General features: G+C 43.1%; 1 protein-coding gene across 1 annotated transcript; it reads left to right on the forward strand.

The window, feature by feature from the left end:
* Nucleotides 1–9,900: 9,900 nt before the first annotated feature.
* LOC135894577 (keratin, type I cytoskeletal 19-like) lies at nt 9,901–16,614 on the forward strand. The gene is made up of 8 exons (XM_065422702.1): nt 9,901–10,485; nt 11,470–11,552; nt 12,482–12,638; nt 13,568–13,729; nt 14,191–14,316; nt 14,557–14,783; nt 15,596–15,726; nt 16,589–16,614. Exons 1-8 carry the CDS (start codon nt 9,901–9,903, stop codon nt 16,612–16,614), a joined length of 1,497 nt encoding a protein of 498 aa, XP_065278774.1.
* Nucleotides 16,615–21,696: the final 5,082 nt, after the last annotated feature.

Below are 21,696 nucleotides of genomic sequence, written 5' to 3' on the forward strand. Positions count from 1 at the left end.
TGAGACTGAACAAAATGTAACAGTTTGCAGGAGTGCTCATTAAAGCTAACAATACTGGGCTCAATTCTGTAACCCTTAGTCACACTGGGAAGCACCTACAAAGTTGTATCATTGACTTCAGTAGGACTAGTATTTTCATAAGTATTACTCAGAGCGAGTTAGGGTTGCAGCATTGAGCCTACTGCAATTTAACTGACCAATCGAGGCATTAAAATATCTGCAAGAAAGGACTCCGTTCATGAGAGATGGAGATTTTATTTTTATGAACTATTCAATTTGAGGAGCTCCCAGTTTCATGACTTGCATAGAGACAACATTTGGATATATTTATCAGAAAAGGAAGGAATCGCTCCAAATCCCTCTCTGTACAGAATTCCACTGTATTTCTAAGTCACGTTATAAAATTAGAGTAAATTAAATATAAAGCTACAAAGCACAAATGTCATTTCAGTTCCTGTTTTCTTACCTAACTTATATGGTAACCACTTTACTAGGCATATTATATATAAAATGTCCACAGAACATTTTGCAGGTGCCTTCACATTACCTTGTGATCACATTTAACAGACAGCAACAAAACCAATACAAGTTTTAGAAGACCTGACCTATGAGGAAAGGTTACAAACCTGGGCATGTTTAGTTTTAGGGAAAAAGTAAAAAAGTGACAGAAAAGGGGAACCCCTCAAAAACAATTCAAAACTTTGTTTTGAAACGCTACACACTTTCAAAATGAAACAAAATATGTTGAAGTTTTTTTGTTGAAAAATAAGAGTGAAATGTTTTGAATGAAATGTAAACTGATCATTATCTTTACAAATTGTGAAAAAACAAGATTTTGACCAGAAATTCTTGTAATTTACCATTGCTACATCTCCACCAGTGACAGTAATAGCAGAGACTGTAGTGTAAACACAGGCATTTTTATCAGAGTGTCATCTAATTCTGCTCGGAGATGGGTTAGATAACCTGATGGTAAAAGTGTACAAGGCTTGTCTACACTACAGTCTCATATTGATATCACTAATGGAGCTGCAATAATGGTGAGTTATGTGTCCTAAATTTGCCAGTGTAGCTGCAACATATATTACATTTATTAATTATGGCCAAGGTATTGTTGGCACCACAAAGGGCTGAAAATAAATAATCAGGAGCACCTTTGAGCTATTATATATTTGTGGTGACAAGATGAGCTTAGCCAAATAGGCCAAACAATACTTCGGAAAGCCAGGCTCTGCAGGACTGGACACACTCTCCTTGTGGATGACAAGAGGTTGCCAGAGAAAATGCTGAAGAGTGAACGTTTAATGGGTAAAATAGAGCAAACACAGGAAAAGATGGACTGCAACATACGGGGAGATACAAGAGAAAACAAATGAATGTGGGGAACGAAAGAACCATGTGACAGATCAAATTTCCAAGTAAGCTGTATTACATAAGATAGATGGTATTTCTCTAATTGAGAAAGAAGGAGTTAGAGCCCAAATAACAAACACTACTGCATTTTTTCCCCGCCCTCCCCTGTAATTGGACTCCTCTAGCTATCTCTTCCCTAAAGCAGTGGTTCTCAACCAGGAGTCCGGGGCCCACTGGGGGGCCACAAGCAGGTTTCAGGGGGTCCGCCAAGCAAGGCCGGCGTTAGACTTGCTGGGGCCCAGGGCACAAAGCCGAAGCCTCACCACCTGGGGCTGAAGCCCAGGGCTCCAAGCCCTGCCACCCAGGGCTGAAGCTGAAGCCTGAACAACTTAGCTTCACAGGGCCCCCTATGGCATGCAGCCCCGGGCAATTGCCCTGCTTGCTACCCCCAATGCGTTTATATGCAGAAAAACAGTTGTTGTGGCACAGACGGGACATGGAATTTTTATAGCATGTTGGGCGGGGGGGGGGGGGGGGGGTTAAAAAGAAAGAAAAAGGTGGAGAACCCCTGCCCTAAAGGAAAACCTGCTCAAAAGTTGTAGAATGGAAGATAACCATGTGCAAAACTAGTTATTCCAGGCAGTAGTTGACAGACTGGCCAACCTACAGCTTCCAGAAATGTCTATTCAGGAAAGGAAGGAGTGGGCTGGTGGCAGGGTACTTTCTTTGGCAGCTACCAGGCAAAGAAGAGTAGGGTAGAGAGATATTTACAAAAATCTTCAGGGAGACAGGTGGGTCCAACTGCATTATTGAGAGATGCTGAATAATACAGCAAAAGATTCACACAATACATATTTTGATAAGTTCTCTTGTTCCTCAGAGCAGCATCGTGGTTCTGGTGTCAGAGATTCATGAGCAAGCTGGAATGATTGGATTCATTGGTGTATCTTATGACAGATGGCTACATTGAGCTTTGTGAGACAGGACTGGGGACAACATGCCACAACTTTCAACTTCCCTGCAAAGTATAGACTCTTAGATACTGGAGATAGAAAAGACACGTATAGATGGCTTGGCTGGCATATCTGTCTAGATCTACAGACCTGTAACATTAGTCCAAGTCAATTCAGTGGAATGAGCAGGTTTGATTCATCAAGTTCCATCAGTTCATTTATGTGGAAAAAGCTGGCACTAGAATTGGGCAGACTGGATTTAGTTTCTATAAAAGCCAAAAGGAAAATATATGATAACATGCACCATTGAAAGAAGCTGTTCACTGACTCCCAGAGGTGGTTTTTACTACTTTTTGCTACAGAAGTGAACTCACCATGTGAGAATCACTAATATTTGCTGTGGGTTCTCTACGCAGGAAATGAATTGTCCGAGAAGCCAGTCAACTGGTGATATCAATGTGGAGGTGAGTTCCTGTCCCGGTGCAGATCTGAGGAAAATCCTAGAGATGAGATGCCAATATGAAACTATGATGAAGCCCTGTAGCCAGAATCCAGCTCACTTTCTAGACCTTGGTCTCTCCCCTACTGACAGTACACTCGGTTCTTGTGTCCCCTCTCCTTTTACTTTCACCCTTCAGCCCCAAGTCACAGGGCAAGACCGCATGGAGACTGTGATGGGATCCACGGGGTGCAGCCTGGAACTGTGCGACCACTGTGCCCCCTTAACTCTCCAGCCTGGGTTGTCTCTCACAATGCCTTGCTAGTGACCAGCAGCAAACCCCTCCAGGTGCTGTTATCACTCAGCACAACCTCATGTGGAGCCCCACACCCAGCTAGATTGCATGAATGCTCCCAGAGCCACTCATGAATCACACAGAGAAAGGCACCAGCCACATCCCCCCAGCTCCCAGCCTTGTACCTCAGGAATATACCATCGTGCACTACTCAAGACCCTTTCTTGAGTAATGCAAGTTTATTAATTGGTTCACCACTTCATCAATGGAAAGTGGACATATACTAGCCTTTGTAACCTGAGCAGATTTACCAAACACATCAAGCAAACTCACTGGTAAAAATAAACAGTAAAGCAAGTTTATTGACTACAAAAGATAGATTTTAAGTGATTATAAGTGATAGGCAAAAAGTCAGAGATAGTTACCAAAGAAAATAAAATTCTAGCACGCAGTCTAAACCCTAATCCTTAGCATACTAGACAGTATTTAGATCAAGCAATGTTCTCACCCCACTGATCTTACAGTCCTTAATATACAGGTTTGTCTCTTAAACCTGGGCCAGTCTCCTCTCTTGGAGTCTTCATTTTTCTGAGCATTCTTGTTGCTTGCAGCATAGGTGGGGGCAGGAGAAAAGGCCAAGCCTGGGGCCCCTGTGTTCTGTTTTATACCCTCAGTCCATGTGCTTGGAGAACACAAGTCCAGACATGTCTGGTGGGCACTGCTGAGTCCCCAGGTGAAGCAATACCCTGGTGTCTCTCCTGTGAGTGAGTCATTGAATTGTAACTCCTCTGCTGGACAATGGCTGGTGATGTCTGCTCAGCACCCACCCAGGTGTTGGCTACCCCCCTTGTCGTTGTCTCTGGAGAGCTAGTATCTGGGCGCTTCCCAAACCCTCAGCATATTTTAGTGAAAACCATACAACACAATTCTTATAATTTCATATGCATTGATGGTATACATATTTAGATAGAACAATGGCTTTCAGCAGATCATAACCTTTCCCCTGATACCTCACATGGCCTGCTTTATATGCAATATCACAATTTTATATATAACTGAGGAATACGGGGGTTACAAGGTGTGCCCCCGAGGTATAGAGTGTCACAGAGACCATTGTTCTCAACATTGACCACAGGTTAGCTCAGTGGCGCTAACTACTCTTTCAGCCACCTCCTCTGCAACTCAAGGAATTACTCAAAAAGGTAAATTATAACCAGCATCCTCAGGAGCTGCCTGCTCTGTGAGTCTGGGTTCAGACAAGAGACAGTGTTTAAGCCACACAATATCCTCAGCAACCATCTGGGTGTGCTTGTGTAGCCAGCCCTTTGGCAAGACTCTATTATTAACCTTATCTCTGGAGAGCTCTGTATCCAGTTCATCTAGTTCATCTCTAACAATAACTGGTCCCATGCATTTCACTAGTGCTTTGGCCATAGCTATGCTTATACAGCACCCCGAGCTAAGTGTGCAAAACGCTTTACAGAAAGAAAAGAAGACACAGTCCTTGCCCCAACAAGTTTCTAATTTAAATTAGACAGAGGAAGTGATGACAACAGGCAAAGATGAAAGGAGGGAAGGGATGAAGGAGGGTTACGAAAAGGAGAGAAGACGTGATTCATGTTATGTGGGGAATGCCATTTCTAAGCTTTAATTTTTTTTCTTTTCTCACTTTTCCTACATGAACAATGTAGAGCAAGAGAAGACAAGCAGGTGATTGTGAGGCTCAGGCTTAGGCTGAAAGTCATGAGTAAGACTAAGATTTTGTCATGGTTATTTTTAGTAAAAGTCATGGACAGGTCACGGGCAATAAACAAAAATTCACGGAATCCGTGACCTGTCTGTGACTTTTGCTGCTGCGGCTCCCTGGTTTTCCCCACCCCCGTGGTGGCTGGGAGCTGTGGGGTTCCCCCTCCGCTCATGGTAGCTGGGAGCAGCAGGGAGCATATTTCCCAAAGAGAAAATGGGACACCCCAGCCGCTCGCCCAAGGTATCCCCCTCCCCCCGTGCGAGGCTGTCGCCTGTCGCAGGAACCCTGAGGAGGGCCCCCTCAGGAGTCTGTCACCTGTCGCTGGAACTTTGCAGGGGGCCCTGTCGCTTGTCCCTGCTGCCACTTGGCTGCCAGCTACAGAGCCCTGCAGCCCCTGGGGCTGAAGCAGAGAATGGCACCGAGGTCTCTGGAAGTCACGGATTCCGTCACTTCCATGACCTCCATGACCTAAATGTAGCCTTAGTCCTGGTTGTGAAGAGGAATTTAAAGGGGGAGTGAAGCTGTTTGGTGCGCGGTGAGAAGGGGAGGCTGTTCCAAGAGTAGGCGGCAGCATGAGCAAAGGCACTAAGAGGCAAGTAGGAGAAGACAAAGAGAACAACAAGGAAGGAGTGTGGGCAGAGCATGAGGAAGGAGTCTCCAGGTTCAGTGCAGAATGGATCTTGGGAAGCCGTCAGCATTGATGCCAACAGTTGTGGTTAAAATGAATTGTGCTCCCATTGGGAGGCAGAATCAGCAGCCCATTCATGGGGGAGCAGAAATGAATACGGATTAAAAAGAAATCTCTGTAGGGACAAATGAACAGATGCTACAAGGTGTGAATGAGGAGACTGAGGTTATGGCTACACGAGAGCGTTTACAACAGTGGAGCTGGAGCAATGCAGCTGCGCTGCTGTAAGCTCTGTAATGTAACTGCTCTAAGCTGACGGGAGAGAACCCTCCTGTCAGCTTAACGACTCCAGCCCTGCCAGCGGTGGCACTAGCTCTGTCAGCGGGAGAAGCTCTCCTGACAACTGTCTAATTTATCTAGCAATCTGCATGTCAACACTGGCAGTTAGGTTGGTGTAACTTACATCGTTCAGAGGGGTGCCTTTTTCACATCCCAGAGCTACATAAATTAAACCAACGTAAGTGCTAGTGTAGACATAGACTGAGAGGAGACCACCAGTCACAGGTTTGAAATCATCATGAAATACTGCATGTTGCAAACAATTATACAAGACTATGTTTATACTAGATTTTTTGAATACTCGTGTATTTTATGGTATGAAGTAGATACTCTAAATTCTCCATAAAAGTCTATTTTATGATGTAGATCTGATATTCTATATTTATTTATTGTACAGTTTGTAACATTTGTAAAAATGTATGTAAGTGTAAACTCCCATCATGATTACCAACCCTCAGGCTGTGAGCTCTCAAGGCTGGGACTGTCCTCGTGTTGTTTGTTTGTCCAGTGCCTAGTACAATAGGGCTTCTATACTTGTATGGGATCTGTATACATGACTGCAATAAAAATAATATTTCACACCTAGTCTAGCCCTTGCTTAGTATCAATGGTTGTAAATGCTGTATGCTGTGAGGCAGTCATATGAATGAAACATCATAAATGTATTGTACAATATTTGTATAAAATTTAAATATAAATAAAAGAATAATTTAAGAAGAAACAGCAAGTTGGGTACACATCTATCTATCTATCTGCATTGAACTGACCACCTTAATGTCAGGTGTTTCAAGCACTTTAAATAGTGCAGCTCTGTTGCTCACTTCCCACATTCACACAGTGCTCTGCCAGTACATTTCCGTGTTCTGCTGCAGGCTCCAGCATTGTCTCCTATTCCAATCCATCACTGCACACACATCCCAGCAAGGAAATATAAAAGGAGGGTGAACCAGCTGTGCCTTCGCTCCCACTTCATTCTTCCTGGTATTCCCTAATGTAAGTTTCTTTGGATTCTTCTCTGCCATGATGATCGATTGACGATGATGCCCCCAGTATGTAAATGCCAGGAATTTTTATTGCATCGTGAAATAGCGGCAGACTCTGCAAGCAGATTAAAGCCTCCAGACAAGAAATCGAGGAGGTTAAGGATGAGCTTCTACGAGTAGGTGATTCTGCTCTTGTTGCACACGCTCTACCACACCTCCACTTCATCACTAACAAATGTGCTGAGATAACTCAAAGCTACAAACTAACCACCAGTGTGAGAGAAACTGAAGTAATGTACAAAACCGGCACCTTGGAAGGTATATTTAAGACCTAGGACCACAATCAATGTTGCCAAATTCAGCATAGTAAAGATTTCATTTACCTGCTTCGAATTTTGTCAGACATGGTGATTACTGACCTGTGAATCATTAGCCCAATAAAAAAGCATAGTCTGAATTTGAAGGGTTGCAACACTAAAATTGCAATCAGCACAGTATCCCACACCCACCCACATGCAAAAATCAAAGTCCACATTTACTGTAGAGCACTGATTTCCAACTTACTCTCTGTCTGCACATCAAAGAACTGGAAAAATTTAATAGACAACGCCTGGCAGCTATTATGCAAATTGTAGAAGGTAATTATGGCAAGTGACAAGATAAAATCATGTATAACAAGGTTGCAGAAACATCACGGAAGCAATGCTTACGAAAGAAAGTTCTGTTGGTTTGGACACACCCTCCTCATGGCGCACACAGGTCTCTTAGAGAAAATATTCTACAGTAGACTTTTGATGAACAAAAGAATCAGACAGAGAAAGAGAGAGAGATGTCCTGAAAATTAACTCTGCCTATTGTTATAAAAAGCCATCGGTGGGAAGGTGCAACAGGAAATCAATCATTTTGGTGGGAAAAACAGTAACACATGATGCTGCAAGTTTTGAAGCAAAAGGACAGTGTGCTGTCACAGAGAGCAGGAGAGAGTCGGAGTTAATGAGATGAGTAGCAAACATAAATGCATTTCCCTCTGTGATCCATGGCAGGGCCTGTATGTCAAGCAACGGAGTCTTTAGCTAACTACAAATGTACAAAGATCTTCCTATAATACTGAATGTGGAATTGACAATAAACCTCTGTTTGTGCTGCATGTAATTCAGGCAACCAGATGCGCTGGCAAGAAAGTGGAACTCTGCAGTGCTAAAAAGATACCTCTGAAAGAGGAAACAGAATGTAACTTCATCCAGAAATACTGCTTGCTGTGCATTGTGGCTGGATCATATTTCAGATATCTTACACAGCCCAACCAAAGCTTGAATCCAGCAACAAAAACATTATATTAATTTATTTTCATCCACAGATCCTGACCCTGACTCCAATTGTACTCCACAATGCAAGTGATGAAAATCAGATTTTCCTCCTTACCCCTTTCCTCCTTACTCATGAGTGAGTCTTTGCTGAGTGGTATGTGGGGCTGGACTGAGTCACAGATCTGAAGGAAGGACGGGCTTGTGTTTAAGACACCATAGTCTAATTCAGCAGCTCTAGGTTCAATTCCTGGCTCAGCCACAGCTTTACTCGGGGAGCTGGAGCAAGTCATTTCTGTATTCATCCCACTGCCCTACTGGAAGGATTATTCTAATGCTGCTGGGATTTCCATGTACTATATAATTAACGAATGTATCAGGGTGCCTACTGCCTTGGATAGGCATCCCTTTCATTATTTAAAATCTAAATCAATCAATCAATCAACCAGTCAGTTAGTGGAGATCACAGTACCCTACCTCACATGGATGGGATGAGGATAAATCCATACACTTGAAAGGCAACTGGAATGCTGTGGTGATGGGAGCCATATAAATGCCTAGGAGAGACAGCTAATCCTACCAGTAAATATGAGATGGTTTGAGAAGTGTGAATAGGAGTTTAATCTTACACTATTTTCCAGGGGAGAAGGGTTTGGAGATTAGGTGCTCACAGCAGCAAGCAGTTTTTCAGTAACCCTTTCTTCTCTAATGTGGAATCTCTTTCTCTCTCATTCAGGCAACACTATTTAGCCTCTCCTTGTACAGAGAGTTCCTGATTGCTTCTAATTTTCCATGTTAGGGCTTCCAGAACCCTAGCACAATATCTCATGCTGGCGACTATTGACTGTCCAGAGCTGACTGGTTCTGGCTGGCTGTAAATGATTCTAACTCTTTCGCAAAGAAGCCCCTCTCTTCTGGGGTGGCAGCTGACACCCTCTCTGTCTTCTCTGACAGCACCACAGTCTATATAAATGAGGGTTGAACATAACATCTTCCTTAAAGGCCTAATTGGTTGTTTGTGAGACAAAGGCCAATTACTACTAATAGTTGCTTGAAAATTTCCATCTATTAGAGAATTTGAGTGTTTGTGCACTTGAAAAGAAAAGCATCCCGTCATTAAGATTTCCTCTTGGGCAAATGTTACTGCCCTTTGGGCAGTATGCCAGTTCTCTGAATCCTCTTAGTTTGTCCCTGTATATTATAGCGGTAGTGGTGTCCAAGCTCTCAGAGCTTTGTTAGGAGTCTACTGGACCTAGTATCTGCCACTGTGCCAAGGAGCAGACCTGAGTATTTATATCATGGTGCGTCAGATCTTTCTACAGTGAGGTTTTCACTTTATCAGAGCAAGACTCCATATTTATTCATTCATTCATTTTGATCTTCTATATCTACACCGCAGCATCTCATATGTAAAAAAATGCTTATTATAGACAAAATAAAAATGAAAATAAAATAATTACAGATTAAGAGTTCTCTGTTCCAATATGTTCTATGATTTATTCCCTGCATATAATTTAGGGCCATGTTTTTTCCTGGCTTCTTGTAAAGTTTTCATCATAAGGAAAAGCTGATGATTCATAAAACATCATTGCAAGTGTATTTTTGAAACAAACTGCTGACATGTAACTTAAATTCCTTGTGTACTGGGATTTCTGGAGGGAAACTGCCTTTGGGAAATTATTCTTGGCATAAACAGTAAGACTAGTCAGCCCCATGGGAAGGAGAAACACCTGACTGGTGACACTCACTGTGGAAGGTATAAATAGAGATCTGTGGGGATAGAAACTCTGCAGTCTGAATTTATATCAAGCTGTGCCTCTTGCTTTGGGCTTTGGGTTGGATTCTTAATCGCTGTCGCTATGAGCTGCAGCACCAAGCAGACTGTTACTCTCTCTAGCAAAGGGAGGAGTAGTGGTGGTAGCTGTGCAGTTGGAAGTGGTGGTGGGGGAAGGATTTCTTCAGTCTCTTCTGGAAGATATGGCTCCTGTGGGATAGGCAGTGGTAGAGGCTTTTCGGGTAGGAGTTACAGTGGTGGTGCGAGTTGTGGAGCGGGACTGAGTGCTGGTAGCTTTTCTGGAGGTAGCTATGGAGGTGTCTTAGCAGGAGGTCTCCCAGGATACGGCTATGGAGGTTGTTCCGGCATTGGGTTTGGTGGTGGCAGCACTCGCTGTGGATATGGAGGTGGCTTTGGTGGTGTAGTTGGTGGTGGCTTTGGTGGTGGTGGCGTTTGTGGAGATGGCGTATTTGTCACCTATGATGAAAAGCTGACGATGCAGAACCTTAATGACCGCCTGGCTTCTTACCTGGACAAGGTGCGATGCCTGGAGGAAGAAAACGCTGCCCTAGAGTGCAAAATCAGGGAATGGTATGCCCATCATGGACACGCCGGTGTACCAAAGGACTACAGCTGCTACTATAAGGAAATAGAAGATCTTCAAAATCAGGTGACATTTTTTTGTCTGTATTCCCCATTGTAAGAGCTTCCCCCTGAGTCTGTGTTCAGATCCTAGTGCAGTTGTGAGCGGCAATATTTCACTTTTGTAAAATGTTCTTTGCAGACATAAATTAAGGCAACTCCTTTTATGAACGACGAGTGAGGGTGTGAAAACTTATGAGTCCATTTACAATTTGCCTATTCTTGACCAGATTTGTACAAAGAGAAAAAGGTTACATATGCAGGGAACACTCTGGGCCTGGTCAGTACTCCTTGTGAATGAAGTTTGTAACAGGATGTTTTAATATATTTATACCCAAAAGGGAGACGAGAAGAGAAATTCATTCATTAATCCACTGAGTTATCTTCATTATTACATTGTGTCCTGTCATCAGTTTTCCCAGATTCTAGTTAAAATCCCATTTCTATTTCAACCGAAGTGGGGGTGGGGAAGGGGAATATTCTCCTAAAGAACAATAAGAAAAAAAGAATACTTTGTCACCAATAGTTTTGAATGGACAATTTAATTTTTGTAAAAAATATTTTCCAAGTATATTCTGAAAAAGGATTAGTCAGCTAGGAAAAACAAAGCGGACAGAATCACAGGGTGCAGGAGAGAGATACACACCAAATGCTGAGCTGTAATGTAAGTCTTGCAATGAAAAAATATAAACTCATAGTTACGAACACTAGAACAAGTTTGAAAATGTGAGGTCTGTTATAGCAGGCACCAGGGAGCACTAATTCTAATTGCAAAACTGTTAGCATCTTAACTGTGTGTTTTTACACATTTATGCATTTCACCTATTTCATTTCACACACTCGGGTATTTCTCAAACATTTCTCCTTGGATCTGAAATCTTCCGTGCTTCCTCTTTGACTGATTTTGAATACTGGGAGAGTACAAAGACTGAAATTTGCAATGTGGCACTGAGTGTGACATAGTGAAGAGACTTCACGGGCTGAAAACCCCCTGGGCCCTCTTCTTTTCCAGATTGTTTGCACTACCCTAGACAACAACAAGATCATTCTGAACATTGATAACAGCAGGATGACAGCTGATGACTTCAGACTGAAGTGAGTACCTCTCTGTACCAGTCAAACACTGTCATTCTCCTCCTGTTCCCTCACATCCTATTTACAAATTGACAAACGAAGAAATCACCCAACCAAGAATTACTTATCCTATTCCCAAATTAAGATATCTCCTAATGGGGGGGTTACTGGAATTTCCAAATCGGGACAGGTGGTATTTTTGTGAGATTTTATTATTGTTAATTATTTATAATATCATGGCACCTATGAGCCACGTTATGGACCATTGTGCTAGGCACTGTACAAACACAGAACAAAATGACACTCACCACCCCCAAAGAGCCGACAATCCCATTAGAAGACAAAAGACAACAATGGATACAGACAGACCAATGCGGGAGTACTCGGGAACAATGACACATAATTGATGGTCTCAGATTTTGAGATGTGCCTTCGGGCTTTGACTCTAGAGGTGCCAGAATAGGGGCATTTCCAGGACAGAGTGTTTGAGTCAACAAAGAGTTTGCTTGTGGGGTTTAGGGGGCTAAAATATAGGGACAACGGATGTATGTTGGCATGAGTCCATTGAAGACAATGGAGCTATGCAGATTTATATCAACTGAGAGTCTGGCCCACGGATTTTTTAATAAAGAAAAGAGTTTAGATTATTTCCCAGGGGAAGTGCAGAAAAATTAGTGTGGGACATCTTTGTAGTAGTTCCAGTAGAGAGGAGAGGGGCAAAAAAAAGCTGAAGAAGGTCTTTTGTGAACCAAACATCACATCAATGCCTTTGAACACACAGATAGACCAGGCAGCAGACGTAGTGTGTTATACTTTAAGCACAGCTATAAAGGTAAAGCTGAAAGAAGGGAAACCCAGACCCATTCATAACCAAAGTGCAGATGCCAGGAATCCTCAATGGTGGGCTCAGCCAGGGGCTGACTTTTCTGTCTTTCTTGTCCACGGCTTAGGTTTGAGACTGAGCTGGCCCTTCGCCAGAGTGTGGAGGCCGATATTAATGGCTTACGCCAAGTTCTGGACGAACTGACCCTGTGCAGGTCTGACCTGGAGGCGCAGCTTGAGTGCCTGAAGGAAGAGCTGTGCTGTCTGAAGAAGAACCATGAGGAGGTAGGAGCTCATTCCCGTATATAAAAAATTTAATTTTGTACATTACTTCCTACAGCAGTGGGGACCTGATCCTGATTAAAACACCGGGGCATGAGTGCAACTACGACCAAGAGAATATTAATAATAATCTGCATTATTATGATATTGCTCCTTTCACAAACCCCATTGCCTAATCATATTCATTCTAATTTAAAATATAAAGAGGGTGGATCCTGTGCCGGAGTAATTGTCACAAGCAGCCCAAGCACTCAGGTCCAGCCCTCTAAGGTTTGGGAGCAATGTAGGAGTTGAGTCTTAGGAAGGAATGTCAAGCTTCTGGGAGCTCCTGGGCTCTGCAAAAGGGGAAGGGGAGAGAGCTACCACAGACACTAGAAGTGAGTTGGTGTTAGTATTAACATCATCCCTGTGATGCTAGTATTCTCTCTATTGCGAAGCCAGGATTTCTAAGGAATGGCTAAGAGAAGTGTTTTGCCCAAGATCACTTGGAAACTCAGTAGCAGATCCAGGAACAGTAGGTCAGGAGCTCTAAGCACTGAACCAAGCTCCCTTCTCTTAAAATGTAAATATGAAAGGAAAAAATATGAAGAGAGCCAACAAATTGTGAGTAATCTAAGAGAAGGAATGACTTCTTTGTCAAAAGGAGGCCAAGAGAACCTGTAACACTAGTCCAAACCCATTCAGGAAAATGAGTGACTTTCATTCATCAAAGTTAATTCTGTCACAATCTGTATGCAACAAAAACGGCAGTGGAAATGCATCAGGGCTGGGTCTATCCTGGAGAAGATGCATCAGAGACAGTTATTGTGACTGTCAGAAATGGGCCCCAGGATGCAGAGGCTCACTGACAGTGGCATGCTGCTCTCGCTCGCCCGAGAACTCAACTCACAATTTTTTCTTTTTAAACAAGCTGATCTGGGTTATCTTTGCAGGAAATCAATTGTCTGAGAAACCAGTCCACTGGTGATGTCAGCGTGGAGGTCAATTCCTGTCCTGGCCCAGATCTGAAGAAAATCCTAGAGGAGATGAGATGCCAGTATGAAACAATGATTGCACAAAATCGCAAAGAGGTTGAGGATTGGTATGAATGCAAGGTAAATTCATCACAACCGTAACTCTCTCAAGCAAAAATACAGGAGCTATTTCAGAATCACAAATTCACACCATGGGGAGAATTTATTCCTGTAACATATGTTCCAAACATGATCAGCATAGATGTATAGTGACCAGGTGCACAGGGGATAGAGGCCCTGTGCATGTAAAGTGCATGTGTCTCATGGAAGAACAGGGTTTGCTACATGTCATTATTGAGGTGTGTTGGTGGAACAGTGGGCGAGCCTGTCATTTAGGACAGAGGAGAATTACTGGTGAAGTTGTGCGGGGTCTTAGCATTGGAATAGCAAGGGGAGTTACAAGCAATAGATGAGATCGATTCCAGTGTGCAGAAAACTTGCCCAGCTCCTGCCTATCTTACATCTTTTGTCACCCACTCCTAGATCCTCCTGACAATTAAAAATCCCGCTGAAGCTCTTTATTCTGTGTTTCTGGTTTTCAGATTGAGGAGGTGAATCGTGAGGTCATCACAAGCAGTCAGGAGGTTGAGTCGTGCAACAGCCAGGTCTCTGAACTTAGACGTCAGTTGCAGTGTCTGGAGATAGATCTGCAAGCCCATCTTAGCCAGGTATGTGATGTTGTCACCATCGATATCTCACCTGTGACACACTGTCGTCTGGATTTCTGGACTGATGGGGACCAGCCCGGCCTGGCAGTTCACGTAGCAGTGACGATATCGCTGACAAACCCATTGTTAGCAACGATTTGCTTTTATTTTTGCCTAGGAAATCCTCAACTTCCTGCATCCAAATGGGTTCAATTTAGAGCATGGCTAACGTACATGTGGGTTTTTTGCTTCAATTCTTAGAGGGACAACCTGGAAGCCTCTTTGGCTGAAACCGAAAGTCGCTACAACAGTCACCTGTGCCAGTTACAGCAACAGATCACCTGTGTGGAGCAGCAACTGGCTGACCTGCGAGCAGAAATTGAGTCCCAGAACCACGAGTACAAGGTCCTCCTGGATGTCAAATGTCGACTGGAGCAGGAGATTCACACTTACCGCTGCCTGCTGGAAGGAGGACAGCGTGACATTGTGTACGTAGACTACAGACACAGCGGGGCATAAAGCAAACACCTATGCTGTGATCTGTGCAATGTGTGAGATCTAAAATCACAGAGAGTGTGGAGATTCAGTGTAGATAGGTATCCAAAGCTTGAGCCAAACCTCATTCCTTCCTTGTGGGTTGGCAGATTGGAGAACTTCTAATGAGACGAGGTACCTTCCAATACTGTAACTTATGGTAGAGCACCATCTCGTATTGTTGTGCACTTCCTGCTATGTGCTGGGCAACAACTACCACAAGGAGAGGACTAACTGCAATGTTTTGCCATTTCTGCTCCTGACAGAAGCACGGTGTGCAGAGGCAGCTGTGAAAATGAGAGAGAATTGTAAGAAGAGATTAACCTAAGTATTTCAAACCCGCAGAAAAGACCCAGTGTGAGATTTTGCCAAAAGTCCAGGTCATTCCTTCTTTTATCCCAAGCATCTGGCATGTCCCCAACTCCACTTCGTTGTGAAACAAGCAGTATAAATAATTAGGCAAAGATTTTCCTGGTTTGGAAGCAAGGGATACAGCAGACCTGGTTAAAAAGCCGATTGGCAATGGCAGCCTATGACTAATTCATCCTTTGTGGGCAAAGTTAGTGGGGAGAATGAGTGGCCTTGTAGTGATGTGCATGGATGAAGTGGAGTGAGGGTGCTGGGGAGGCGTGCTGGCCAGGTCCTGGCTCTTTGCTGGACTGGGAGCGATTGATGACAGGAAAAGTCACATGGCTTCACTGAACCTAAAATGCCGTTGTAAGGTTGGTTTCTGTTTCATTCACCAAACATTCTTTCCTTGTCACAGTGGCTCGGAAGGAGGGTTTGGCGTAGCAGGTGGAATAGGAGGAGGAACAGTCATTAAAACTTCCCACTCCTACTCTTCATCTTCCCACTCTCTCCCCCATGTCACGTCTTGCCACCCTGGTGATCTAAAAGGTAAGAACTGACTTACCGGATAAGGGAAAATGTTTCTTTAGTCCTCTTCTTACCAATAGGGCAAGAGAGACACTGTCAAACCCACTCTCTGTTAGGTGGTTCTGAGGTGCTGTGGCCCAGCTTTCAGGACCCTGCTGTAAGGCAACTGGAGAGTCTGGTAGGACATGGTGACACTACAGTGGTCTGGTATGGGGGGTGTTGGCAAGAAACAGGACCAAATGCAGCTGTGACTCTCTCCCTATGAATTATGAATGAGGGAGAAGAGAGCTAAAAGAGAGGGAGGAGGAAAGAGGGAAAAGAAAGAAGTAGCCGGAAGTGGAAGCAGTGAGAGAGAGGGAGAGACTCTAGAGAATTTAGAGAAAGAGGCTGGAAATGGAGGCTGGGTGTTTTGTAGGGTGAAGGAGGAGGCGAAACGTCCTCAAAACAGAGAGACGGAACCAACGAGGTGTTGGTGGGGGATGGGAAAATGGATCCAAGGCCACAAACAGTATCTCCGGGAGGTCCATCCAGCCGAGGGGGGAGCCCGACAATTTACATTTGCATTCTAGGAAAAATAAAACACCTTTGGGGGCAGAGTGAACTGGGTGTCTAGGGGATGGATGAGGCCAGGGGGAGGGCACAAGGAGCTGCGCTCGTGCATTCCCAGCACAGCGGCTGGCCCGACCTGCGGGGTTTGTATTCTTTTCTTGTATTCTAAACACATAAACAATTTGGGGGAAGTTCTGGAGCTCATCAGAATTTATAGTCAGCAGGGTGTCTGTGTGCAGCCCCCACTCTCAGGGTATATCTCAAAGCCTGATGCTGCAGGGAAGGTTTTACTTCCTTTCTAAGCAAAGTAATGGTTCTATTTATCCCTCTCCAGGGCACGGCAGAAAGATTTGTGACTAAGAAGAGAAACCGGCATCTTCCAGAGCAAGACCCACCGAGCAAAGACCAACCCACGGACAAAGCGAGAGCTCAGCCAGCACATTCACTGTGCACCTCTGCAAAGAGCATGGAGAAGAGCTCTTCAGAATTACTCAACGCTGCTAATGCCAACACTACTGTCCTAAGGGGCCAGGGCTGAGCTTTGGTCCACCTTCCTGCCTATCATGCTATTTGCTTCTTCCATTCTGTGATGCTCTGTGTGTCAATCACAATAATTACTTACTTGAGTTAATCTGTACCGTGGTTGGTAATTTACCTTCTGCTGAAAAAGTGTCTCTAATAAAACTTTGCTTCTGCCTGATGCAATCAAGAAACCTGTGTCTGGGAAATGATTTCCTCTATCAAACTTTTCAGTGGTTTCTAGTACCGGGTTAAACACAAAGCCATGTGCTCAGATAGGTCTGTTAGACTGTGCCATAGTCCCCAAAGGGAAGTGGTGGAAGCCCCACAACACTTATCATTTAAAACTGGTCTGGACAATAAACTAAGGAGAACAATCTGGCTTTGGCAAAAGGGCTGTGGAAATGGAATAGTTGATTTAGCGGGTTTTTTCCTACCCAGCGTCTATGGTTATGAATCAGACACTTCCTGTTGCTATCTGAGCTAATATTCATTGGATACAGTCCCCTCGTGCAGCCCATGCATGAGGGTTTATGCGGGTTTCTCTCATATGACTATGCTAAATTTTAGTTTTAAGAAGAGGAGAATTAAGTGCAGTTTGAAGTGTATGAATGACACCTTCGGAGATCTACAGAACATGCAGCTTCAGTACAAGCTCCCACACACTCACACTAACCACCGGCAATATATTGCAGTGACAATCTCTGTGAGGGGTGAGATGAAATATTGTTCTCTATAAGCCATTGCATCTCTGCTGAGATCACCAACAAACAGGCCTATTTCGACAATGTTGACACCTTCTCACTAAGGAAATGGACTGAAGCAAACAATGCCCTTTGTACAGGTCACCAAAGACTCATGGGACCACTCCTTTGGTCACTACCAGCCTAAACTGAACTCAGGTTAGTAACCTAAAGGTGAAAGGTTATGTAACCCACCGCCCGAACAATCCAGTCCCACTCTGAGCCACACACTGGGTTTGGTTCTCAGTGGGTTTGTGACAGTTTCTGTCAGAACCTGGTCATCTGTGTTAGTGCTTTGGGGCCTCACTTGAACCAAACACGTTTTCTCAAATTCTAGGATTTTGTGAAACTATAGTTTCAACCCAGAAGTGAAAGTGGGACAGTGGCCATCTTGAAAATGTTCCTTTTATGGGTAGAAATTAGACAGGGAGAAAAGAGGCCGAGAGAGAGAAAGAATGTAACATTTAATATGAATGTTTATAGGTGTAGATTTATTCATCGTATGCATATTTTATATAAATACAATGGAAGCATTAAAAAAGTTAATAGAAATTTTAGAGGTATTACTGGTCCCACCAAGATTCCCTGTTTTAAATAATAGGAATGTTGCTAGAACTGTTAATACCTTTAAAACTTTTTAATGCATCCGCTTACAGACCTTTTGGAATGGTGGCAGAGAATGAGGGCAGAGGCGCAAGGAAGGTGCTCTGGCTACAACCGATGATGGTGAGGAGGGCAGAATGTAGTTAAGGCAGTTGGGCCACTTCCTTTAGATGCGATACACAACAAGCAGTGTTCCATGTGCCCATGCTCAGAGCAAACACAGTATTGTGGAAGCATCCCCGGAGCACTCCTAAGTTGTTAGCATTTTGCCAGCACAGTCCAAGAAAGAAAGCCAAAACCATACCCCACCCCTCAACAAAAACAAAGCCAACACCCCCCTCTTACCCTCCACAACAGCACCACGTAAACACAGCATCCCACAGTTGTACATTGCACACAGGAAGTCACAAATATCATCTGCAGTAGCAAGAACTTTGCTGGCCTTTGTTTTAGAGCAGGGCCCTACAGATGTTTCAGTGACTGTACATATGGAGTAATATGTAAAGGCAAAATGTGGTGAATCAATAAGTATGAAACCATGCCATGTGGAAGTGAATTTTACATACACAGAAGTGACAGCTACCAGCCAACGAGGCAACTGCACAAACATAAAAAGAAGTATGTGTGCATGAGCGTGCATGTGCACGAGACCTGGGAGACTACTCATATCCTGTGAGATCAGGCCCTTGTAACTGCCACTTTTAGCTGTCTGCTGTGCTGGGGTACAAACTGGTGTCCTCTGAGGACAGTCGCTTTATGTTGGAACATGCCCGCTATTGGGGAGCTGCATCAGTAACAGCAATGTGGAGAACTGAAAGGGGGGGGGGGGGAAAGACTAGTGCAGACAGAGCCTTTGATATGCAGAGCTATCCAGACCACTAACCCTTATTTACATGCACATTGGAAAACATAATCCCAAGTAGACATACAAAATGATGGGGTCTAAATTAGCTGTCAAGAAAGAGCTCTTGGAGTCATTGTGGAGAGTTCTCTGAAAACAGCTGCTCAATATGCAGCAACAGCCAAAAAAGTGAACAATGTTAGGAACCATTAAGAAAGGGATAGATAATAAGACATTAAATATCATAATGCCATTATATAAATCCATGGGATGCCCACACCTTGGATACTGCGTGCAATTCTGGTTGCCCCATCTCAAAAAAGATATATTAGAAATGGAAAAGGTAGAGAGAAGGTCAATAAAAATTATTAGGGGCATGGAACAAGCTTCTATATGAGGAGAGATTAAAAAGACTGGGACTATTCAGCTTGGGAACGAGACAGCTAAAGGGGGATCTGATGGAGGTCTATAAAATCATGACTGATGTGGAGAAAGTGAATAAGGAAGTGTTATTTACTCCTTGTCATAACACAAGAACCAGAGATCACCCAACAAAACTAATAGGCAGCAGGTTTAAAACAAACAAAAAGAAGCATTTCTTCACACAATGCACAGTCAACCTGTGGAACTCATTGACAGAGGATGTTGTGAAGGCCAAAAATATAATTGGGTTCAAAAAAGAATTAGATACATTCATGGAGGATAGATCCATCAATGGCCATTAGCCAAGATGGTCAGGGATGCAACTCCATGCTCTGGGTGTCCTAAGTCTCTGGCTACCAGATGCTGGGACTAGATAAACAGGGGATGGATCACTCGACAGATGCCTGTTCTATTCATTCCCTTGGAAACATCTGGCATTGGCTACTGTTGGAAGACAGGATACTAGGCTAAATAGACCTTTGATCTGACCCAGTATGGCCACTCTTATGTTCTTATGGCTGTGAAAAAAATCAAAATGTGTGTGTGGGGGGGGGAGGGGGGCAGATGAGCAGTCAGGAGACAAAGAAACATTCTAATGAAAACACGAATTCAAGGAATCCATTTGTGCTTGCCCAATTTTGGCAGGGGCAGGGGTTCTTCTACCCCTAATACAGAAAACTCACTTCTCTTTAGCTAGAAAAATTAATTTGATAATTAAAATAGATTGAATCACCTGAGAAAAAAACATGGGTTTAAACCAGAGAAATAAAAGATTAATTCAATCCAACTAGTTTTGTGAGGACCCTCGTGAACTAGTTTCCATGGATGCTGAATGCTTGGCCACAAGGTTCCACCATCTCTACCCTTGGCTTTGGGAAATCTGAGTGCCCGTCCAGATCAGACTGTCTGAGATCCTGAATATCCTGAGCAGGACTTTGCAAAGATGTAAAAATCAGCCCAGGTTCAGCCTAATGGACAATACATAAACAGAATGATTTTGCTAAATCCGAGCAGAAATATTATGGCTGCAGTTGCTAAGATCAAGTCTGGAAAACCTGCCCTATGGTGAGAGACTCAAGAAGCTCTATCTATTGTATTTATCAAGAAAGAAAGTTAAGAGGTGACTTGATCATGGTCTATAAATACACTGGGAGAAAATTTTGGATAGATTTCTGATTTTCTTTAATCTAGCAGACAGAAACACAACATCCAGAGGCTGAAGGCTAAAGCTAGACAAATGCAGGTTGGAAATAAGATACATTTTTAACAGGAGGGTAATTAACCATTAGAACAACTTATCTAGGGGTGCAACGGAGTGTTCATCACTTGACGTCTTTAAATCAAGATTGGATGTCTTCCTAAAAGACATGGTGTCAAGTATCAGAGGGGTAGACGTGTTAGTCTGAATCTGTAAAAAGTAACAGAGGGTCCTGTGGCACCTTTAAGACTAACAGAAGTATTGGGAGCATAAGCTTTCGTGGGTAAGAACCTCACTTCTTGCATCTGAAGAAGTGAGGTTCTTACCCACGAAAGCTTATGCTCCCAATACTTCTGTTAGTCTTAAAGGAGCCACAGGACCCTATGTTACTTTCTAAAAGACATGGTTTAGCTTAACAAGAAGTTATGGGCTCAATGCAGGAATCACTGGTGAAATTCTCTAGCCCGCGTTATGTGGGAGGTCAGAGTAGATGGTAAGAATGGTCTCTTCTGGCAAAACTTTTTGTCCATAATGTTGTTTTTTTTTAAATAAAAAATGTGAATTCATATCAATTTTGCCTAATTGTTTTGGCCGGGGAAAAAAGAGTTGAAATATTTTAGAAAAAAACAAGTTTCATTTTGACATTTCCAAAATGAAACATTTCTATTTTTGAATTCAAAATGACATTTTGTTAAAAAATTTACTTTAATTTTATTTTAAAAAATTTAAAAAGCTCAAAAATGAAAGGAAATATTTTGTTGAACATTTTCTGTTTTACCCAAAATGAATTATCGTTTGATTTTTCCCCCCAAAAAAAATTTCAAAAAAGTTTCATTTTTGGCCAAGTTGAAATAATTCTTTTCTATTTTTTCAGAACCGCCAGTGAATTGAAAATCAGTTATTTACACATCTCTATGAATAAACGTGAAAAGAAATTAGACATCAAAGTCATATTTTACACAACTGGCAATTTACTGTACCGACTACACTCACTTAAATCAATATTTGAAAATTTTCAGTCTTTTAGAAATCTTAGTTAACTATTGTAACATCTGGCCTGATCTCCACTCTGTCACGCTTGTCTTACAGCAGGTTAACTCCAGGGACTTCAATCA

The sequence above is a fragment of the Emys orbicularis genome, chromosome 25 (genome assembly GCF_028017835.1).
Source record: "Emys orbicularis isolate rEmyOrb1 chromosome 25, rEmyOrb1.hap1, whole genome shotgun sequence".
NCBI lineage: Eukaryota > Metazoa > Chordata > Testudines > Emydidae > Emys > Emys orbicularis.